General features: G+C 42.0%; 1 protein-coding gene across 8 annotated transcripts in view; it reads left to right on the plus strand.

Annotated features, from left to right (window-relative positions):
- The window catches only part of EBF1 (EBF transcription factor 1), a 373513-nt gene that overhangs the window by 276403 nt on the left and 73177 nt on the right, over nt 1-23933 (plus strand). For 4 of the 8 annotated variants that reach the window (XM_083603866.1, XM_083603870.1, XM_083603868.1 and 1 more), the window contains exons 9-10: nt 11546-11679; nt 22077-22203. In XM_083603866.1, the coding sequence (XP_083459992.1) occupies nt 11546-11679; nt 22077-22203 (261 nt within the window). The remainder of the gene's footprint in view (nt 1-11545; nt 11680-22076; nt 22204-23933) is intronic. The other 4 variants (XM_083603867.1, XM_083603871.1, XM_083603869.1 and 1 more) reach the window with 1 other exon arrangement.

Below are 23933 nucleotides of genomic sequence, written 5' to 3' on the forward strand. Positions count from 1 at the left end.
TTCTCCCCCCCACCCCCCAAAAATGTTTCAGAAATATTGAAGGGTCTTTTGCTGGACTAAATGAAAGCAAGCAGCAAGCCAAACTTCTGGCCAGCCAGTTGGAAGTTCACCGCCAGAACATAAGAAAATTCCTGCTGGATCAAGCCCCTCTAATGCAACATCTCTTGCAGGACATAAGGGCAGCAGCACACCACTGTTTGTCTGCAAGGACACATGGTCTCCAGCATCAATCAACAGCCAGTCCTACACTGTTACCATTTTAGGTTCCCATGGTATCTGCACATAGCATACCCTCTTCAAAATACAGCAAATGATACTCTATGCCTCCATAAGTTTCAAGCAAAAGCAGTGTAACAAAATCTCTGCCCTTGTTTCTTCTAGGCATAGTGACTGGCTGAAGACGAAAACAAAATCAATAAGTATTTATTTAAGCACTTAACTAGGGGATGACACAAAAAATTTCCCCCCTTGTGCTGTTTACAAATACAGAACTTAAAAAAATATTATTTGGCAGTTAAATTGACAACCATAAATGGACAAATAAAATTCTACAGTAAAGCCATATAATTTATTTTCACACTGTTTAGAAAAAAAAGTTACCACTTTGAGGTACGTTTCTCTAAAATGTCATATTTCACATCTAAGCAGCATTCTACTTACTTGAATCATTAGGAGTGGGTTTTCAAATGAATATAATATTAGCAATGACTAGAAACCAGAAAATGAAGCGGAGATAAAGGTGACCTCAGTGGGCCACCTGGGGGAAACACCCCACTATTATTGCTGTTATGAGGGTTGAAAAGAACTGTCAACTTCAGTTCTCTCAGTTTCTAATTTTTCCCATCTTAATTTCCATTCTCCACATTTTGCAGCAATTAATGATTGATTTATTTTTCAATTTTTTTCACAGAAATTCATCAGCATTTTAGTACAAATTTCTCCTAATAAACACATTTTTACATGCCATTTTGACTAACGTACACACTTTTGCAAGTGATTTGCCCTAATATATGGATTTTTGTAAACATTGTTTTGTTGGAGAACTACATTGCTAAATTTGGATAAGTATGAATTTAAAAGGATAGCTGTGTTCTGATTCACATATTGTTTTGGAATGTGATAGACTCAGATTTAAATTTGATTTAAATTAAATCGAATTTCTCCTCCAATCATGATGATGATGATGATGATGATGTATATATAAATCACAATTATTTTCAAGGAGAGTTACACATTCTGGGAGATTTAGAGGAAGAATCCCAGGGCTACAACTAGGCAATACCAGGAGTCCTAGAAAGAGAGTTAGGATATATACAATGGTACCTCGGTTTAAGAAGAGTCCTGTTTACGAACGATTTGGTTTACAAACTCCGCAAAACCAGAAGTAGTGTCCCAGTTTGAGAACTTTACCTCGGTCTATGAACAGAAGCCAAACGGTGGAAGGGCACTGGCGGCGGGAGGGCTCATTAGGGAAAGTGCGCCTCAGTTTAAGAACGGTTTCAGTTTAAGAACGGACTTCCGGAACAGATTAAGTTCATAAACTGAGGTACCACTGTAGTATTAATCTTGATGGACCAATGACTTGATTTGATTTAAAATAGCTTTGTTTTATGTATTTGTTTTGACCTCTCAAAGTGTTTAGTGTTTTGCTGAAAGTGCAGCCCTCATGCTTATTTAGCATTACTGGAATATGCTGTCTTTTTGTTCCTGTAGGATGTGAACCGTTGTTCTTGCACACTGGACAGGAACCTAGTTGCATGAACTTTATTTTAAAGAGATTTTGTGAGTGCAGTAGGAATGGGCGGGTGGGTAGGCAACAAGAGATAGTGTTTCTTATGTCTCTGGGAACATGAAAGCACAATTCCTATGCAACGTTGTTAGCCGCATATGCCAAATTGCAGAACTTGATCTTCAAAACGGTGTGAGTGAGCCCTTGGTTCTACTGCCATAGCATCTAGCCACCCTTCTCAAGGATAATCACTGTAGACTCAATACTATATTGACTATAGGCTGTATTAAGCCCTGAGGCCCAGTTGTACAGAGAGCTAACCTGATTGTGAATTTCCATTTCCATCGCTCTAAGGACTGTTTGATGTAGTCTGTTAATTGGTTTGCTTGAAGATCTTTGGACAAATATTTCCCCCTAGGACCATTTTAAACCCAGTCCAAATTTATTTAATCAGAATTGTTTGTCTCTCCCGTAATTGTTGCTTTACATTTTAAAGAATCTTGCTTCTCGGCTGCGTCTTGCTTTAATTCGTTGAACTGATTCTGTGCAGTTAGATTGCATTTGCCCTTTTCAGACGTTATCAAATGCATATATGCTCATAGCTCAATTCTGACGACGTCCAGCGTTGCTGGAGCCTCCTCTTATGGAATATGGAAGCTAAGCCAATGTTTCATGATGAATATTAGAGAAGAGGGCTAGGGGTTGGGTCTTTCTTCCTGAGACCAGCACGGACTGTGTATTAATCACAGCACAAATAGATTACAAGACCAACGGCAGGACCTTGCTGATAGCTGTACGTGGCACTAATTCGCCTCAGTAAGCCTGAACTTCTGAGTTCAATTAACCCTTATTCTCAAGGCCCACCCATAAACTCCAAAGTAAGCACAGCTTTCCGCTCCCTGTGTGTATGTGTGTTTTATCAATGTAATAGATTGTTTCTCTTTGAGAGTGGAAGCCAGGCACATTGCTTACATGAATTCTAGCTACTAATGAATGGGGGTGATGGGGCCACTGCATGTTGGTGGGCATCTGCATCACTGTCCCTTCGATCTGGCAAATCAGAATCTTTGACGCTGCCACTAGCTTCTTAATTTATTTGTGTCATTAGATACCCTGGTGGCCCAGCAGGCGCTGCTGGAGGCTTCCCCAGTAAAACTGTTTGCCCACACAGAGCATTAGCGGTTAAATAAGTACAGAGCAGAAAAGGTTCCCCCCTCCCCATTATAATTATTTTTAGTATTCATTTTCCTCTGTCTGCGCCATTGTGCTGAGGCAAATTGGAAATCTGGTAATTAGGCCCTGACTCTTAGTGTAGTATTAGAGTCCCAAGCCAAAGTTCAACACCCTGAAATGAAATTTAAACCAATTAATCAGTTAGATTTTTACCGCTTGTCCGTGTTTTCTCAGCAATTCCCACAGCACGTGGCCTTTGATCAATTCTCCTGCAAAAGCTAAAATGTGTGCCTGCTGCTAGCGAGATGGGGATGACATTAACATGGCACTCATAAAACAATCAGAGCAGTGAAGCCCTCAAACAGAACAGGGCATAGTAATATTTAATAAAAGCGAGCACATAATCTTCAGAATTAGCATTTTGTGCCTTGCAGTACCTTTGGGAGAAGAGCTTTTATTTGTGGAGTGATCATTATTATAACAAAGAACAGCTACCTAATAATTTCCACTTTAAGTCTGCAATATGCTATGAGCATTTCTGAACCATTATGCTAAACTGAGGCCCGGGTAATCATTTTATTGTCACCATTTGAAGGGAGGAAATTCCCCTCTACCTTTAGTGGCTGGAGAAATGAGAGAAAACCAAACCACAAACACAACACTGTAGTAGTAGTAAGTAATAATAATAACAACAACAACAATAACAACAGCAAGAACTTGTTTGTCTCTTCACATACTTTATATGGTATGGAATGCTCTGTATTCAGAAGCATAAGGGAAACCTAGTTGGCGTTCTATAGGAAAAAATTATGTTATTTGCTTTTGCTTCTGTTGATCTCGTGTGTGACGAATACTTTCACTCTTACAGATGCTATTTTACTTCATTGGTTGATTTGTGAACTGGGAGTAATGGTGCAGTCCTAATCCCAAGCAGGCAGCAACAAGACTTAGAACAGCTGCTGCAGAACTGCTGTGTCTGGAGCCCCAACACTGTTGCCAGTGAAAGAGGGGGACGTTAAAAGTCTGCAGTTTTTGCTGTGCCAATTCCAGGCTGGTGCAGCGAACAGAACTGGATCAGCCGTACCCCACCCCTGCGCACACGCGCACACACACACACAACTTGAGGGCCATCTTAAGCATATCCAGTGCCATGGTGCAAATATCTCTCTGGCGCCCCGCCCCCATTTCCCAGAGTTGTTGACCTTTTTTAAGTGGGGGGGGGGGACTTTGGTCCAGCTTGTTTAAGTAAGAGGTGCCCGGATCATAGCCCAGATGGCCTCCCGCGAAGCCTCCCTCTAAGCGCCCGGAGCCCCTTACCTACCCCCGTCCGGGGAAGTCTGCGCCACAGGAGGGCCAGCAAGCAGATCAGGTGGCTTGCTGGCTGTGCCATCTTCGCTCGGCGCCAGGATCACACAGGGCGCTTCCCTGCTCTGCTCGCAGACTCTGCAGGGAGGCACGCAGGCAGTGACGAGACCAGAGACGGGCCCTCCGCGCCCGTCCCCGATCGCACCCTTCAGGCATCCAGACAGCCCGGGGGGGCAAAGGGGCTTCCCTGAGCCGGATTCAGTGCACCCCAATGGGTGGCTGAGAGGAGAGGGGCGGGCTGCCCCAGAGTGGGGAAGGGAGCACGCCCTGACTCTCCTTCCCGGACACTCAGCCTGTGGCGCCCTCCAAAATCTGGTGCCCCGCGCCACTAACGTCTATGGGTGAGACACCCCTGCACAACTTCCACATCAGTGGAGCATCATTCCTGTTGAGCTATGACAGGTGCCCATAATCTGCACTTTTTAGAAAGAGTTGAAGACATTTTTGTTCCAACAGGCTTTCCCAGATGATAAATGGGTTTTGATTACAAATGCCCACTTGCTAGGGTTTAAATCTTGTTTTCAATGTGTTCGTTGTTTTCGTGTTTTTTAATTATTTTATGTGTAGATTTCCTTGAGGTGGGTGTTTAGGACAGGGGTCAGCAAACTTTTTCAGCAGGGGGCCGGTCCACTCTCCCTCAGACCTTGTGGGGGGCTGGACTGTATTTTGGAGGGGGGGAAATGAACGAATTCCTATGCCCCACAAATAACCCAGAGATACATTTTAAATAAAAGGACACATTCTACTCATGTAAAAACATGCTGATTCCCAGACCGTCTGCAGACCGGATTTAGAAGGTGATTGGGCCGGATCCGGCCCCCAGGCCTTAGTTTTCCTACCCATGGTTTAGAAGGTTGTCAGGGAACTGCCATCGGAGCCAGAGGCGGAGGCAAGGCTCCCAAGCGATGCTGGAGAAGGGCCCAGCAGGGAGAGAGACAGCTCATCGGCTGGGGAAGGAAATCAGCGTAACACCAGGGATAAAGGGGGGCAGATGGGGGAATCGGCGAGGGGGCTCCAGGACTCCTCTCCGGAGACCAGCGGGGAGAGCACGGGTCCTCCGCTACCCACACCCACCCTGCGCAGAAGACTTCCGCGCAGGGAGAGTAGGCGGAGACTTGGCATCAAAGAACTTTTGTGCTGGAAGAGGTTCAAGAAACGCCCACTGACGGATTCTGCTAGCAACTGAAACAGCCACAAAGTGAAGGACTGTCCAGACAGAAAAGGTTTAACCAGGCAACCTAGCCAGGAGTGGCGGCAACTTACGCACGAGCAACCCCTATAACCATTACAAAGGTCAATAATAAATTAATAGCAGCAGTAGCAGCAGCAATAACAAACAAACAAACAACTTGCCAGTAGCTAGACTGAGTTAAAAACCCAGTGGATCCTTGGATAGCTCAGTTTTGTCCCCATCTTACCCCCTCCCCAAATACCCTGCTTTAAGAGGTTTTGCTGGCTAGCATCAGTGGAGATTCAGCCACTAGTAACTTTGGACTGTATAGGAGTTGTACCTTGTGGCACACAGCTCTGCTTTTCAGCAGGAGGGAATAGCTGGGAGCTCAGGAAGAACAGCTGGGTGCAGGGGCTGCCTCGGCTGGTCCCAGCACCTACTGACTGAGCTGCCTGCCTCATTCTGCCAGATGGTAGAACCATCTCTGCTTAAGAGATTGCTGTTGCATTTTTCTGTCAGTGTGAAAGTTTAGAGTTGCTCTGCACTGCCTAGGTTATTGGCTTTTAGTGTTTATTTGATTGAATCCTATGATCTTGTTAAGCTGTTGCCTTATTTGTTCACCGCTCAAAGAACATTGTGTTGCAGAGCTGCTGATAAATATAATAAATAATTAAATTTTGATGTGATGTGGACATACTTCTGAGAAGAGAGAGTCCTCTAGGGTCTCATCTAGAGCAGTATTTCCCCAACTTGTCGTTCATGGCCCACAAGCGGGATGGGTATCAAAAGCTTTTTCATTTTTGCTTGAATGTCTCAAGTAACTAATAGACAAACTTGCAGCTAAAATGCACAAAACCAATGGCCACCAAGGACCCAAAGGTCCAAAAATCATGTGAAAATAAACTGATAAGTCACCATTCCAAGTAAATGTGGACCCATGGGTTGCATATGGTAGGGGTTAGGAACCACTGCTCTAGATCAGTAATGGCCAAACTGAGCCCTCCAGCAGTTGTTGGACTACAACTCCCATCATCCCTAGCTAACAGAACCAGTGGTCAGGGATAGTGGGAATTGTAGGCCCAAACAGCTGGAGGGCCGAGTTTGGCCATCACCGCTCTAGATGGTATGTAGGATCAGGATGCTTTGAGCTGCTATCCCAAGACCGACCAATAACCATGTCAAAAATGGTAACTAGGGTCAAATTAGACATGGTGTTAATTATCTGAATGCAAGTAATTTGCACATTGAATAGCAGCTGCAGGAGGGCCCTCAGTGGGATTGTAGGCTTCCCTCTTGCTGTGCCCTCCACCCTGCCCTGTCCTTCCTGAAGCTGCAATATGCAAAAGAAGGAAAGCCTTCATTTGGTTATGCGGGTAGCAGCTGGGAGGTCATTTTTGTTGGGGTCACCACAAAGGTGAAGAGGAAAGGCTTAAAGTCTCCCTTAGACACAGTTAAGAATAAGACCCACAAATGCTTCAAAGAGTCCTTCAAAGAACAAAAATAGGACAATGAATCATAAAACTACCAAACAACTGGTATAGATCCATTTTGACCATCAAGTCTTTTTCAAAGATGTCCCAGTTAACACCAAGCCCTTGGGAAAGGTTTCCTAAGCAATCTTCTGTGGACAATATGTCCAAACAATTCCTCTTTTGCAACAGTGGCTGATAAGAAGTCCTTTCACTAAGCATTTTTCCTTTTGTTGAAAGGCTGTCCTCTACAAACACAGCTTTATGTTATTACATCACATATTATCCAACTTCACTGAGATGCAGATTAGATTAGATTTTATTACAAAATATAGCTGCATGTCTGGTTTTGCCCTAAATGGCCATGTGAACTGGCTCATAGTTGGGATGCAAAAGAGGAGAGTTTGCCTGTCGTCATCTTGGTTTCCACGAAAGCCTGCAGCTTCTTCCAGATTGAGACAGCTGGGCTTCCTATTCTACTATTTTACTACAGAATTCGCTGACTGTTTTCCCAGTTCAATACCAAATATATAATTTTCATACCCATTGTTAAAAACCATGTCTTTTGTACCAAATTTTTATTTCAATGATTTCTAGCTTCTTCCTGCCTCCGTTTATTTATTGCATTGTCTTATTGGTCAGCATCAATCTTGTTAATAAGTGGCTCTAAGAGAGGGTAGGAAGGAGGCCTCTCTATTTTCATTACCCCCCCCCATCAGTTGCCTGCTTGCATTGAAGAAGGAAGACACCATTTTGTTTTGGATACGGGGGGATAAAATTTCAGGGTGATACTTAAAATTTAAAACTATCCCTGAAGATACTAGCCCACCGTGGAGTGAAGATTGAATGGATAGATTATCTTGTTGATAATGCAGCCTGCCACGATAGCATTTGGAGTTCTTCACTGTCAACAAAAAGATGGAGGCAACTGGAAGGCTTTATTCCTCCAGAGGCATGGAGTTGAAAGTGCTGAATTGGTGCTTTAGTAATGGGTTTAATGAGGAGCTAATAAAAGTGGGGTGGTGGGGTGGTGACGGCACTTGGTGGGTCAGGAGAAGACCTGGCTGTGCCTGGCATGGAGACTAATGGACATGCAATGGAGGTTAAGCCAGAACTCATCCTGAGATTTCATTTCTCCTGCAGATGTGAGAAGAAACTAAAATCCTGAAACTTCCAGTTAAAACCCTGGAACCTGTTAACCTTATTTTTACATCCATGCCTTCCCTTTTGTTAAAAAGGAGGAAAACAGTCAACATACCTCCTTTCCTCCTGCTGCTAATAATCTCCTCTCCAAGGAGAAAGGGAGAGAATGGCAGGTTTCATTGTGCTCATTGAACTATGAATTATTTGTAAATTTATAGAAAATACCCCCCTCCCACCGAGACATGTGGAATATTGGTTAAAGTTTGCTTATGTGGTGGGGTGTGTGCATGTACCATCAGGAAGTGTGTAATTGAGAAGCAATTTTAATTTTATCCACGCTCTGATTTAATCAGAGCATTTGATTCCTTGGAGGGCGTGGGGCGATATTTTTAAACTGCTTTTATTAGCTGTAAGCCCAGCACCATGCGTTGAGCTATTAAAAAAAAAAAGTGAGAAGCTTTCTGGAGTTTTTAATGCATGCATGGCTTTATGAGTGAAATGCAAGTCCAACGTAGACATATCAAAGTTAGTTGAGTGTGTATGTAGCAATTCCTTGACTGTAGTGTTGCAAGATTCCTTTTGTTAGCTCATTTTTTGAGGTGCAAAGCTTGATGCTGTGTAATGGATGGAAAGGGCTTCTTTCCGTTCTTCACTCCCCTTTTTGAGCTGGCAGTAAGACCAGATTTCCCAGAAGGCAGACTAGGGACTAGGCAGACATTTTTAGAAACCTCAAAATCTTGTATGAAATCTTAGCCAGAGCAATAATCTTAATACGTAAATAGAAACAACAATAGCACTCGTACAGTATACATCTAAGGTCCTCCTATACTTTAGCAGATGGCATTACTGGTAAAAATGTTTTTCACTGTTTTTAAACAAATACGTTTTAGCTGCCTTGTCATGCTACCAAACTGTACAAATTCAAATTCTGAATATATTTCATGCTGCTCCCCAAAATATTGATGGAGAACTGCAAATGACTTTCAACCAGTTGCCTCTGTTGCTGAACAATGCAGAAGCTTAGATGGTGGACACAGAGTTGAACACATCCAACCCAAAGTTGAGTGCGCTCAAGTGCATTGAAATCAAAGTGATCTATCTTCTGGACAGTCCCGTGTAGTGGATCTGTATTATTTAATTTTTCTAGCAAGGGTCTTTGGCTGGGAGGGAGAAACTTGCTCAAGGCTACCCAAGATGGCCTGGATTTGAATCCAGGACCCTCTGGCATGTTTCTCTTGAGACCATTTTTATTTGGATAAAATTCGTACATGCCATGTTAATTATGCATGCATCAAACTAAGGGTGAGGTAAATTGTTGAGAATCTTCATATTCCTGTTGAAAGTTTCATATTGGAAAAGATAAACTCTTCCTTTAAACTGCTTGAAAAATTAGTCAGAAATCAAAAGCATTTCTTTTGGTTCTTATCTGACTCCTGGTGCTAACTGCTGCTCAGAATGTGCCTGGTAAAAGCTTCAAAGGACTGATATTTGGAGAGATGTTCAGACAGGTAGTGCATAGGAACCACTGAGGGAAGCGCCTGAGCCTTGGAAACAAGGGTGGTTTTCTCCACCCTGATCTGATGTGTAAGGATTGGGAAGCGCCACCCTGCCTTACAATGGCTGGGGAAAGCTTCCAAGGAGGATCCAATAAGATCACATCCTACGCACAGTTAGCTTGTGCAATTTCAACCGTCCACCATTCAGAGCTGGCTAGTTGAACTTGCACAAATTAATTGCATGCAAGGCAGAGAGTTTGAATGCTCCCTTTGCACCAGGTTTTTACATACAAATTCAGGAATTTCATAGAACAATCTTTGCCAAACTGAGGACTTTGGAATACAAATCCCATCAGCCCCAGCCAGGGATACTGGCTGGATCTGATTGGAGTTGTAGTCCATAACTTCCAGATGGTACCAAGTCGAGGAAGCACAGCATAGATGCACAGAAAAGGTGAGTGGGAATAGAAATGTCCCTTCTTGCTTGCATTACACAAAAAAGTGTGTGTGCAAAGTCCCCTTGAAATAAATTTACACAATTATCCCCCCCCCCGATATTTTCTTATTATTTTCTTATTCTGAGGTTCATGCATGAGGTGAAGGGTTTGATAATTAGGAATCTGCCAGATTTTCACAGCCTTCAGTTTTCACTTTGTGATAGGAACTACCAACCCGGCAAATACTTTTGTCAACTCAATTCAATAGACAAATTGTTCAAAATCCATTTTTTAAAAAACAACAACACAAAACACTGCTGTTTCACACAGGAGCTGCATAGTTCTAAATCCTCCTCAAAAGGATCAAACCCATGAATCTTTTCCGAGTCTTGGCACATCAAAACTGTGCAGTCACTGAGTTAGGCCACCACCAAAGGACCAAGTCGTGTGAATCTCCCTCAATTTGGGATTCAAGGAAAGCAATGGAATCTGCTCAGTCAGTGAACAAGATTAAAAAGGCCAAACTGAGGGAAACTCACTAATTTGTCAGTAGCCTCTGGGCCCATCTCTCTTTAGATGCATTCTTTCAAGCCTTTTTGCAAGCCCTTTAGAAAAGTGATGGTTGGTTGCCCACTTCCAGCCTCCACCTGTGGACCTACCCACAGCCTCATAGCTTGGTAAAAAGAATTATAGAGGATATATCATGGGAGGCTGGTCCTGCTAGTAAGTTTGACCATTGGAGCAAGGATTGGGCAAGTCCATTGTGTTAAGGCTAGAAAACTTAGGTGGAATTTGCAATGGACTCTTGTGCCCATTAAAAAAAAATTCCCCATAGAATTACTTCCCTTAAAAGACTGATCAACTACATACAACTATGGACTCACAGGGCATGTTGTTTTTTATAACAATGGGGAGAAATACAGGCATAGGTAACCTATGATAAGTGTAGCGCTGCTGCTTTCTTTCATGGTATTAAAATAATGGAACATTTTAAAGCATCTAATTCTTTCACAAATGTGAATTTTGCAGTCAACTGCTAATACATGACACCATACTGGTTGTGCAATATCATGCTAACAAAATTCAAAAATGATTTTATAAAACTTATTGATTGGATAAAATGGTTCCATGACACAAGGAACACTCTAGACACAGTAAGTTCTCCAAATAAAATTTGAGCTTTGTTATAATGGAACTCAAAGACAGCCCAGTATCATGTTTTGTGGAGACCTGAATTCAGTGTTACAAAAATGTGCTCTATTCTCTAGTCAGGCTTCAGCCAGCAGTGCTGCTATTTTCTTTCTATGGCCTGCCAAACACGATTATCTTCTCAAGAGAAACAATGGAAACAAAATAAAAATTTAATGGCAAACATTCCCTTTTCAAAGATCTGGTTTGGGATCTCTCGCACACAAAGTAGAGAGATCTCTCTCTCTAGAACCTGCATCATAGTATAGGAGAAAGAAAATCAAAGCTTTTCCTCCCCTTCCCCCTCTCAAGTCTTCTATCATTAAAATCTTGTTCTAACAGCCGAATACTTCTTTTTCATGTGTGTTGGAAAGCAGCTACCCCATGTATCAAAGCCATCAGTCCAAGTGAAGGATGGACTACAGGAGGTGCCACTGTCATCATCATAGGAGACAATTTCTTTGATGGGTTACAGGTCATATTCGGCACCATGCTGGTCTGGAGTGAGGTAGGTGTTGTCTGCACATTAATATCCAGTAACTTTGTCTAGTTTATAGCCAGCTTTCTTTCTTTTAGGCCCTGTTCTATTGCAGTAACAATGAGAAAGATTTCCTTATTCCTCCCATTTTATATAAAATCACTAGAGCAACCCTTGGCACAAATATAGTGCCACTGTCCTTGTTCACATTATCAGTTCTAGTCAGTCTATTGACATTCTAAAATATAATAATCTATGTCACAGTCCCCCCCCCAAAAAAACCCCACTGGTAGTCTCAGTTACCCTAATTTGCCTGAACATGAATAAAATAATCCAGCGCTTAATTATAATTCTTCTTTTTTTTTAACCAGGCACTGGTTTGCACAACTCGTTTTGGCAAACCATGGTTTAGTGTGAATGTGCAAGTATGCAGGCCCCAAGAGAGGAACTCATAACTGTTTTGCTGCTCCCTGGTCATTCCTCTGTTGCATTGTGCTATGCTATGCCATAGCTTGATTTAGTGTGTCATCTGAACCCTGGCTTATGGTTTAGCGCTCTCCAGACTAGCCATGAACTATAGTCAAAGTTGGTCCTATGATTTATTGCTTGTTGTTTGTCCAAGAGAACCAAACCATATTCCAGATGACTTACTAAGCCATCCAAATGACTTACTAAACTATGGCTAAGCTCAACGCAGCAGCTGAACAACTGGGGAGGAGCAAGCTAGTTGTGACCTCCTCTTCAAGATCCTGTATGTTTGTGCTAAAACATGGTTGGGCTTAGCATGGTGTGTGAATGGGGCCACTGACTTTATATTCTTTGTGCTGCAATATCCATACCTTAGTTAATCATTTTCTCTACTCATTTGTTGACATTTTCCTTCCTTTTCTATTTCCCATCAATTTATGCCACAAATTTGTGGCCATGTCAGTGGTGACATGGCTGTTGAAATTACTTAATCCAATAGCAGTTGTTGGACTATAATGGGACTACTTCACAAAAAGTGATTTGAAAATGGCAGCTTTAGAGGCAATTGAAATGTGTAGGTGCTCATGTGATATAATAGATCATTTGTTTGAGTGCCTCTTATGTCAAGATCTTCCACATCTGGAGAACTGGTAAGGAAAAGGCTTACTGTCAATCTACAATCATCTCTCATGTGGGAGATCTTCATGTGCCAACAAATTATTAGAAGAACATCCCCAGCACACACACACATATTGAGTCTTGCAAATTTCAAATGGCAGGAGAGTGTAGCGAAGCTGTTCTAGGAATGAGGAAGAGTCAGTTTGGATTTAAAGGAGAACGTAACTAATTAGCATTTTTAAAAACAACAACAACAACAACAACAATCTGAGAATCAAAACAACCATCTTCCAAAATTTGCACTTCTTTGAATTTTGCAATGCAGTTCTTCAGCCAAGTGATATATATAAAAAGTGTATACATTGGGGTAGAGTGTGCATTAAAATGCATTTGTCAGTTAAGATAACTTAACAAAAATGCATTATTTTCGGGGACATTCCTTTGCAGAAATGTGTATCTGTTGCAAAACTGCACACAAATGTGAATATTAGGAGAAATTCACTAAAATGCATTTTTTTAAAATTGCAAAATGATGTGGAAATGTGGAGTACTGGATTTAAGATTGGAAAAGTAAGAAATTGAAAGTGAAATTGATGGATTCACCCATTTGCTGTGACAAAGGAGAATTCAATGTGAATGGAGAAACTGTGCCAAGATGAGAAGAAGGCTTAATAATAATAATAACAAAACCAACTTTATTATTTAAACCCCGTCCATCTGGCTGGGTTTCCCCAGCCACTCTGGGTGGCTTCCAGCATATATAAAATTGCAATGAATTGTATGACATGCACTTAGGGGAGAAGCCATACCTCTGTGGTTGAGCATATCCTTTGCATGTAAAGCATCCTAGGCTAATTCCCCAGAATCTGCTGTTGAAGTGTCTCAGGTATTAGTGCAGGGAATGATTTATGTTTAAGACATTGGGCGCCATTTCGAGTCACAGTAGATAGCACTGGGCTAGATGAACCAATGATGCAGCTCAGTATATAAGGCTTCTTATATTCATAATGCCCCATTCTGAAGTGGTATCATTCCAAGTGATGATTGCAACATGTGAGTGCCTGTATGTTTGAGCTGGCTCTCAAATGAATAAGCATTTGATCATATGTTACTTAAGGTCTAGCCAGGAAGACAACATTTCTTTGATTTTTATGGTTGCCACAGCAGTTTTGCAGTTTGGTCTTTGGTTCTTTAAAAGTATGAGGGATGATTTTACAGTAGGTACCAATAAAGATAATAATAATAATAATAATAATAATAATAATAATAATAATTTATTATTTATACCCCGCCCATCTGGCTGGGCCTCCCCAGCCACTCTGGGCGGCTTCCATAAAAACCAAAAATACAGTAAAATATCACACGTTAAAAACTTCCCTGAACAGGGCTGCCTTAAGATGTCTTCTGAATGTCAGGTAGTTGTTTATCGCTTTGACATCTGCTGGAAGGGCGTTCCACAGGGCGGGCGCCACTACCGAGAAGGCCCTCTGCCTGGTTCCCTGTAGCTTTGCTTCTCGCAAGGAGGGAACCGCCAGAAGGCCCTCGGCGCTGGACCTCAGCATCCGGGCAGAATGATGGGGGTGGAGACGCTCCTTCATGTATACTGGACCGAGGCCGTTTAGGGCTTTAAAGGTCAGCACCAACACTTTGAATTGTGCTCGGAAACGTACTGGGAGCCAATGTAGGTCTTTCAAGACCGGTGTTATATGGTCTCGGCGGCCGCCCCCAGTCACCAGTCTAGCTGCCGCATTCTGGATTAGTTGTAGTTTCCGAGTCACCTTCAAAGGTAGCCCCATGTAGAGTGCATTGCAGTAGTCCAAGCGGGAGATAACCAGAGCATGCACCACTCTGGCGAGACAGTCTGCAGGCAGATAGGGTCTCAGCCTACGTACCAGATGGAGCTGGTAAACAGCTGCCCTGGACACAGATTTGACCTGTGCCTCCATGGACAGCTGTGAGTCCAAAATGACTCCCAGGCTGCGCACCTGGTCCTTCAGGGGCACAGTTACCCCATTCAGGACCAAGGAATCCTCCACACCTGCCCGCCTCCTGTCCCCCCAAAACAGTACTTCTGTCTTGTCAGGATTCAACCTCAATCTGTTAGCCACCATCCATCCTCCAACCGCCTCCAGACACTCACACAGGACCTTCACCACCTTCACTGGTTCTGATTTAAAAGAGAGGCAGAGCTGGGTATCATCCGCATACTGATGAACACCCAGCCCAAACCTCCTGATGATCTCTCCCAGCGGCTGCATGTAAGTGTTGAAAAGCATGGGGGAGAGGACAGAACCCTGAGGCACCCCACAAGTGAGAGCCCAGGGGTCTGAACACTCATCCCCCACCACCAGATGTGAACTTCATCTTTATTTTCTTCATGGAAATTTGGTTGACCAATAAGGCACTGGCAGCTGTGCCATTGGCTGCAAGAGATGCTTCACCATGATGCTTAAATAAACAAGATTCTTCCAAGGTTCCATTGCTGTACTGTGAGGCGTGGAATGCACATATTTCAATGTGGGCCCCATCTTAGTTACCTTGTCCCCTGTGCAAAGTTGAACCATACCGCATCTTTTCCTTTAAATGTGGTCATTCAGGGAGCTCCCCCCACAAACAAAACAAGTAATCTGTTTCTTTCTTCGGGGGTATGGAACTTTCATTTAAAAGATTAATTTCTTTTATACTTCCCTTCCATATTTCTAACTCTATTGAAAATATTGGCATGGGGGTAAAGCATTTTTTAAGGGCTAAGAATCAGTTTCATCCAGCTTACATTGCACTCCGAAATGAATTGATCCAATACAGTTAACTGCAGGGGATAAATTTTAAAAGCACCTTTATTTAGACCTCCCCCTTTAGATCTAAATTAATATTTTACATGTGCATTTGAGAAACAAAGGACATGAGCTCTCAAGTGTTCATTCTGAAATAGTCTTGCTGCTGTAAGGCACACACCATAAGCAATTTGCAGTGCAAATATTGTAATTTTAATGTATTTTGCATGTATTCAAGCTTTGTAATTGCAGTATTTATAGGCATGAAATGGAAGCTGATTATCAAGCCATTTATTGAGACTCTGCACTGGTGTCTGTGCCATTGAAGAAAATAGGACTTTTGCTAGCACAGCACTTTGAGGATTGAGATGCATGTTAAATATGTAGATTTAAAATGATTTTGGAAACACGTATTTATTATTTAAACATACATTTCAGTTATAGGCTCTCATAACATAATTACAGCCTTTCTCACTCAGGGAAGTACATCGGAACATAATTTGTCACATTAATTGTGTGCAGAAATACAGATACTTCAGGCCAGGGCTTTCAATTAATCTTCAACTGCCATAATGAAAATTATTTTTTAAATTCTTTGACTTTTTTTTTAAGAAAAAAGAAAGAGGAACAGGTTATTCACTTGAATTATGTCGTTCATACATAAACAGCAATTGTATATACTATGGCATAAACAAGCAAATAATTTCAGTTCCAAGACCAGATTATTTGGCAGCCTTGATTAAACCTCAGAAAATGTTGACTCTCTCTTGTAAGATGAGGACTGCAGGGACACTATCCCTTTATGCTTAAGAGCACGAAAGCATAGCTTCTTTTTTTATCTGTCAGCCTTTCTCTGTTTAATTTTTGTTAGCTATATACATTTATTTTAGTGATTTGTTTTAAAACTATTTTTGATATTATTAGCTCGTTTTGGCACTTTTGAATTGGGCAAGATGGGGTAAAAGTCTTGTTGTTGGGGAGAGAGATCCTAGTGAAATTGAGAGCATGCATAAAGTTTTTGAAGCCAACATAATTACATCCAAAGTAGCCCAAAGAGACATTCTCCATTAGGGTACTGATTAGGTAGCTGGAATGGAAGAATTGTATATGTTGGAAATGGACAGTCTAAACATTTGCTGTAGGCCTCTAGTTCTTCTCATGTTGCAGATTAGGGTCTAAGACCACAAAAATCGTCAGTGATAAAGCGATCTTTGAATTTGGGTACTTCTGACATTAGTGCCATTGTGCTGCCTCTCACATATTCTGGGCTTCAGAAATTTGGGGAATTGTAAGAAGTGGTTCCAGGGCATGGTCTGATGAAACATAATGCAGTCGGTAGTCTTGCTAAAGTGAAACAAATCTGGGTTTTATCCATGCCTTGATGGGAGACTGACTGCCTTTTCAGTGGAAGAAAAGTGGGATATAAATGTTAATAATAATAAGAAGAATGAAAAGGGAGATAGGCATATGGCTGTTTACAAATGTCACAAAAAGGTAAAATCTTTAATCTGTTTTGGGTTTAAACTTTAAGACCTGTGCTAATTGTTCTGCAGAACTAAAAGCAGAAGACATAACCATGTGCTTTGAAAGTACATGTCTTTTTTCATTATATTTATGTTGATAAATTTCTTCTTCCTCATGGTTCCAGCTGCTGAAATTACTTATGTTCATGCATTCATTCTTTTATTTATGGATTATATTTAAAGCACAACCCTTCCCCATCCACAGAAATAGGGAACAGTTAAAATAATAAAAGTACACAGAAAAATCCTGATAATGTCAGACCAAATAAGACATAAAGCCTCAGCCCAATTGAGAGCTTAAATCTTGAAGCCAAAAGCCAGCCAAAATGAAGAGGTCTCATAGTGTGTCTGAAAGAGGCTCCGTTAGTATTTGGCAAGACTCCAGGAAAGGAATTTAATAACTGTGGGGCAATTGCTGTACTTCTCTGCATTACACGCATTGCATAGCACACTGCTGGTGTGGATGTTAAGTACACTAATTTCAACCAACAGAACAATGAGGCTGTTGGTACATTTCACTTTTGCACAGTAACTCAAATGAATTTCTAACAAGCTGTCAATACTTTTGTCATTCAAGACAAATTATCTAGAACTAGCAACATTTTTTTAAAAATGCATCTCAATATCAACAACAGCTCTATAGGATGCGGTTACAGTATGCAATATAAAAATCATTGGAGTAGAGTACGAACTTGTTACTGATGCAATGACCAATATACTTTGGGATCTTAAAATGATAGTAGCAACATACGTCTTGCTATTCTTAAGCCCTGTAGTTCAACTTGTAATACGGTTCATGTTCCAACTGATTTAAGAGAATTTATATGAAACAGATGACAAGCATAACATCTTAAAAAGTTTTAAGTTTACTTAAAAACCCCAGAAGGGAAAGGTGCTGTTGTGCTTGATTCGAACCTCGTTCCATATTCTCATTTCTTTTATGTCTAAGTAACTCACTTTATTTTCTTAAATAGATTTATATTCTGCTTTTTTGACTAAGTCCTCGTAGTTGCTCACAGCTTTACAGAATGTAATGCATATATTAAGCACCACACCCTTAAAAAATAAATAAAAAGAATTAGTCTATCTGGAGTAAGTGCCAGATGTTGACTTCACCTGCCTTTTTTCTCTGTCCTGGATTTGTATCCACAGAGCAGTTAGCAGTAAATGGTCCTGTAATGGGAGGAAAGATAGTCTAGCAGCAGGCAACTGCAGTTATGTTAGTGTGTACAGAAAAACTATAGCAGTTACTACAAAATAGTGGTAGGCTGCTTAGAGCAGATAAATGTTCCATTGCATCACATTTGATACAGTGAAAGAATGTAGCACAAACTTAAGTGCTTAAGGATTTGTGACATTAAAAAAAGAGAGAACTAGTACCTAGGGGTTATGTCTCAGGTTTTGGGGTTCCTATAGCAGTTTAAATGTCTGGGCTGTGACTTAGCCTATTGATACACCTGCATCATTAGTGGCTACTCCTACACATGCATTCCTGAAGCATTGCTGGGGGGAGGTGTATATGATTTATAAGAATCCATTCAAAATTTCAACACAGGAAGTGGGGGGGAGTGGTTTTCAGATTTACCCCTTTCTGTAACCTCCAGTGCAAAATGAACTAAATGTCAACAGTTTGATAGAAAGTTCGTGCCCAGAATGACTGGACAAAAATCTATATTTAATTGTGTTTTTAAAACCATAGTTTTTGTTTAACATATTTACTTAAAAGAGAATGAGGGAGCATGATCGTAAAGAACCTTCCAGCAAATCATCTGAACTCTTTTCAACCTTAACACTATGCAACAATGTACCATAAATATGTCAGTTTCTTCATGGGAACCAACATGTTTTTATTGGGAAATGGATGAAATGATGTTGAAAGAGAATTAAATTGGGGACAGACATATGGAAGCTGCAGAGATATTAATTTGCACACATACAGACGCATATACACACATATACATATTTACACACACACACACCAGGGGGTTTCACTGATCACAAGATTTCATTTGAACGCCCCCACCCCCAAAGTGCTTCATAAAACAGCCTGATTTGGCTGGAACCAATTTGAAGGCTGCCCAGTTCAGCTCAGGGGTCCAAGTCTGCTTGTTTTCTTTCCAAAAAGGAATAAAGTCTCACTTTAAACAAAAAAAGGCTACAATTGGATGACATTTGCAGGCAAGGTCACTCCTTCTGAGGGCAAGAATCATGCAAAAATGCAAAAGGATAGCTGTACTTTTTTTCCTGCAAAGGCAGCCATTACAGTTGGGAGCGGGTAAAAAAGGAATCACTTCATCTTCCCTGGTGTTTAATGGGCAATTGGTCTGAAAATTGCAGACAGGAGAGAGTTGCTTCTGGGTAAGAATGGCAGCCCAGGTGTTTTTGTTCTGGGAACCTTTAAATTTGATTTTGGAGTGGGAAGAACTGAAAGATTTGTTTTCCTGGGTGAAATCATTCTCTTCTATTACAATTTAAAGCTATCAGTCATAAAGGAACTCTTCATCCTGGCGCTTAGGGTTTGGCTGTTGCAAAGCTGTTCCCTCCCTCAAAGCACTGCGATTGGAGAGGGCTAGTAAAACCATTCCCTTTGATTACGAGATGAAGCTGTCGGTAACAACACAGCTCTTCCTCTGTGCCCTCTCACCACTCTGCTTTCCCATCCGTCATCATCCCGCCCTGGCATTATGATGTTATGCAGCAGTGATTGGTGTGGCACCACAAGCAGCGTGGTGTGGTGCATCTGGCTTCCAAACAGTGAGCTTTGCTGCTGCTTACAAGGGGGGAATGGCAATGTGCAGAGAGCTCAGCTTGGGGCAGGTGCAGTGGCAGAGCCAATCAATGGTGCCTGTCAGTGTACCTACACTAGACTGATCTTCCCATGCTTCACCTCTGTTCCTTTTGGGAAGCGGCAACGGTGCTGCCTAGGAAATCAGGAGCACAATTCTGTGCTGCCTTTTTGCCACCCCACCAACTGCTGCTGTTGTTACTGTACCTCAGGTTACATACGCTTCAGGTTACAGACTCTGCTAACCCAGAAATATTACCTCGGGTTAAGAACTTTGCTTCAGGTTGAGAACAGAAATCGTGCTCCAGTGGCACGGCAGCAGCAGCAGGCCCCATTAACTAAAGTGATGCTTCAGGTTAAGAACTGTTTCAGGTTAAGAACGGACCTCTGGAACGAATTAAGTACTTAACCTGAGGTACCACTGTATATGCCACGCTGTAAAATGAGAATGAATTTGGGCAGAGATGATGCTATCTTATACTGAGTCAGACCACTGGTCCACCGGGTTCCATATCTGATGAACAGTGACTCCCCAGAGGACTCCAAGGCCTGATGTACTATAACTCAGGATGCCAGGGATTGAACCTAGGATCCTCTGTTTACAAAGCCTTTGCTTTGCCACTCAGCCAATACCTCTCTCCATGGCCAAACCCTCTTTGAAACCTTCCTCTTTTTATTTAAGTTTGTTCTGTCTTCATTTCATTTTCCCCTGTGCTGTGTTTTTATTATGCATGCAATTTACCCAAGAGATGAATGAGTGGAAGATATATATATATATATATATATATATATATATAAAGGTAAATGAACCCTGGACGGTAAGTCCAGTCAAAGGTGACTGTGGGGTTGTAGCACTCATCTTGCTTTCAGGTCAAGGGAGCTGGCGTTTGTCCACAGACAGCTTTCTGGGTCATGTGGCCAGCATAACTAAACCGCTTCTGGCGCAACAGAACACACGGAAACCAGAGCGCATGGAAATGCCCTTTATGTTCCCACCGAAGCGGTACCTATTTATCTACTTGCACAGGTGTGCTTTCGAACTGCTAGGTTGGCAGGAGCTGGGACAGAGCAACAGGAGCTCACCCCGTAACATGGATTCAAACTGCCGACCTTCTGATCAGCAAGCCTAAGAAGCTCAGTGGCTTAGACCACAGCACAATGTAAAAGTCACTTCTGGAAAACTAGTGGAATCTAGCAGAAGTTTAGTGTTCATCTGCATGCTTTTTGCTTTCAGAAAAAAATATATGTTTGCAGCCCTGTTTACCTGGAAAATAATGGGAGTTGTGCATTGTAATTTGGCATGATGAAATTTGGAGTGTTATTCCAGCATACGGTTCTTTCTCAACATTTAAAATTCAGCATGGCATGGAGGTATATCGATCAAAAAGCCACATTCCCATAACACAACAGGTAACACTGTATAAAAAGAAATGTTAGAATCCAGGATATAAACACTAGCATTGTAATTAGGAAAACTAACATAAGAAGAAGAAGAAGAAGAGTTTGGATTTGATATCCCGCCTTTCACTCCCTTTAAGGAGTCTCAAAGCGGCTAACATTCTCCTTTCCCTTCCTCCCCCACAACAAACACTCTGTGAGGTGAGTGGGGCTGAGAGACTTCAAAGAAGTGTGACTGGCCCAAGGTCACCCAGCAGCTGCATGTGGAGGAGCAGAGACGCGAACCCGGTTCCCCAGATTACGAGACTACCGCTCTTAACCACTACACCACACTGGCTCTCATAACAATCCCCATGTCTGAGTGCACCCTCACTCTTGCATAGATATATGTCAGTGAGGCACAAAAGAAATTTACTTCGACTGGATTATTCTCTTGTCATATGAGGTACATACTACATTTTAGAACTTGGGAATTTTCTGTTAATTTTCAATAATATGCTACGGAAGCCAGCATATGCTAGGCCCTGAATTATTATTATTTTCCTTGAGATGCATGGATATATAGAAACTGCAAGTTGACTGCATTCAAATGTTGCAATGTGTCACAAACAATTTTCATACCCAGAAGCAAATGCCTGCCATGTATGAAAACAGAGCTAATATTATTACAACTGGGAAGATGAACATTTGCAAATATTGTTGTCACTGGCTTTTATGCTGGTTACTTCAAAAACGCATTCAAACACTGACAGGTTAATTACACGTTCCAAACCTTTGTTTATGTGATCTGAGAAGAATGTGTTATTAAAGAACTATTTTGCATCTCACTCATTTCCTCCTTGCTTATTTTTTTCCTCCTAGCTTATTACGCCTCATGCAATCAGAGTTCAAACACCACCCCGACACATCCCAGGTGTGGTAGAAGTTACATTGTCCTACAAGTCCAAGCAGTTCTGTAAGGGCACACCTGGAAGATTCATCTACACAGGTAAGGCTGCTTTAATTTTGACTGTTCATAACAGAATGGGAAAAGATGTGTTTCACCCATCTTTGCTGACATTGCTGCTTTTAGACTGAATGTTACTGCAAGAGGCTTTGGTGCAACCACATTTGGAATGCAGCGTACAGTTCTGGTTGCCTCATTTTAAAAGGGTATTGTGGAGTTGGAAAAGATTCAGAAAATGGCCACCAAAATGTTTAAGGACATGGAGCGGCTCCCCTGTGAGGAAAGGTTTCAATGTTTTGAACTTTTTAGTTCAGAGAAAAGGTGGTTAAAAGGTGATGTGATAGAAGTTTATGAAACTGAGCATGGCATGCAGAAAGTGGCTAGGGAAAAGTTTTTCTTCCTGTCTCCTAGCACCAAAACTCATAGACATCAAACGAAGCTGAACGTTGGAAGATTCAGAACAGAACAGTACTTCTTCGCACAGCACGTGGTTAAATGTGGAAACTGCTCCCACCGGAGTCAGTGACAGCCACAAACATGGGTGACTTTAAAAAGAAGATTAAAAGATGACTTTAAAAAGATGACTTAAAAAGAGGATTAGACAAATTCATGGAGGACAAGGCTATCAAGGGCTACTAGACATGATGGCTGTGCTCCGACTCCATGATCAGAAGGAGTAATGTTACCAGTTGCTGGTAACTACAGGAGGGAAGAGTGCTCTTGTACTTGGGTCCGACTTGGGGATTTCCCACAGGCCTCTGGTTGGCCACTTCTTAGGTGACATTGATCTATTTGAGTTATTCTATAGACAAAAGCCTCTGTTTCACAGGTGTGCATTTACATAGACTGAGAAGAAGGGAAAGTATGGCGAGAAAGCTTGTTCCATATAATAGAAATATGAAATACAATGCATACCCTTTAAACTTGGCATGTAATATACTTACCTGGCAAGGGAGACACCTTGATCATAAACTTGGCATGTAAAAAGGTTAAGGTAAAGGACGGTTAAGTCCAATCAAAGGCAACTCTGGGGTTGCAGCGCTCATCTTGCTTTTAGGCCACGGGAGCTGGTGTTTGTCTGCAGACAGCTTTCCGGGTCATGTGGCCAGCATGACGAAACCACTTCTGGTGCAACGAAACACCATGATGGAAACCAGAGCGCACGGAAACACTGTTTACCTTCCCACCACAGTGGTACCTATTTATCTATTTGCACTGGTGTGCTGCCGAACTGCTAGGTTGGCTGGGACAGAACAACGGGAGCTCACTCTGTTGGGATTCGAACCGCTGACCTTCCGATCCACAAGCCCAAGAGGCACAGTGGTTTAGACCACAGCGCCACCCATGTTTTGGGAACAACCCACTGTGTTTGCCACCACTGGCCATTTGTACAAGCAGTGTAGTCTACTAAGACATGCTACTGGTAACCTTAAAGCACTCCTAGTGGAGTTCATAAGGCTCTCTGACCTAAACACAATGGATTGAGTGCAGATTGTAAAGCAGCAATGCTTGAAGATGGTAATCCTTAACTCCCATCTCTTAGGCATCGTGTTTTAGCTCGCCAGGCTAGAAATGCATCTGGGTCAGGCATGAGCCTATGGCTAGGCAATATCAAGGCTTTGCTTGTGGCTCCCTGGCCCTGTTCCAGGTACCTTTGGCTATCAGCCTTCGTTTTCCTTCTATACCAGTATGGCCTCGACTTGTTTGCTACCTAGCACAGTCTTTGTTCAAAATCCCTTTTAAATGGGCTTCCCAGGTTAGACGCTGGCCTG

This window comes from Podarcis filfolensis (genome assembly GCF_964270895.1).
Source record: "Podarcis filfolensis genome assembly, chromosome: 2".
Lineage (NCBI taxonomy): Eukaryota > Metazoa > Chordata > Lepidosauria > Squamata > Lacertidae > Podarcis > Podarcis filfolensis.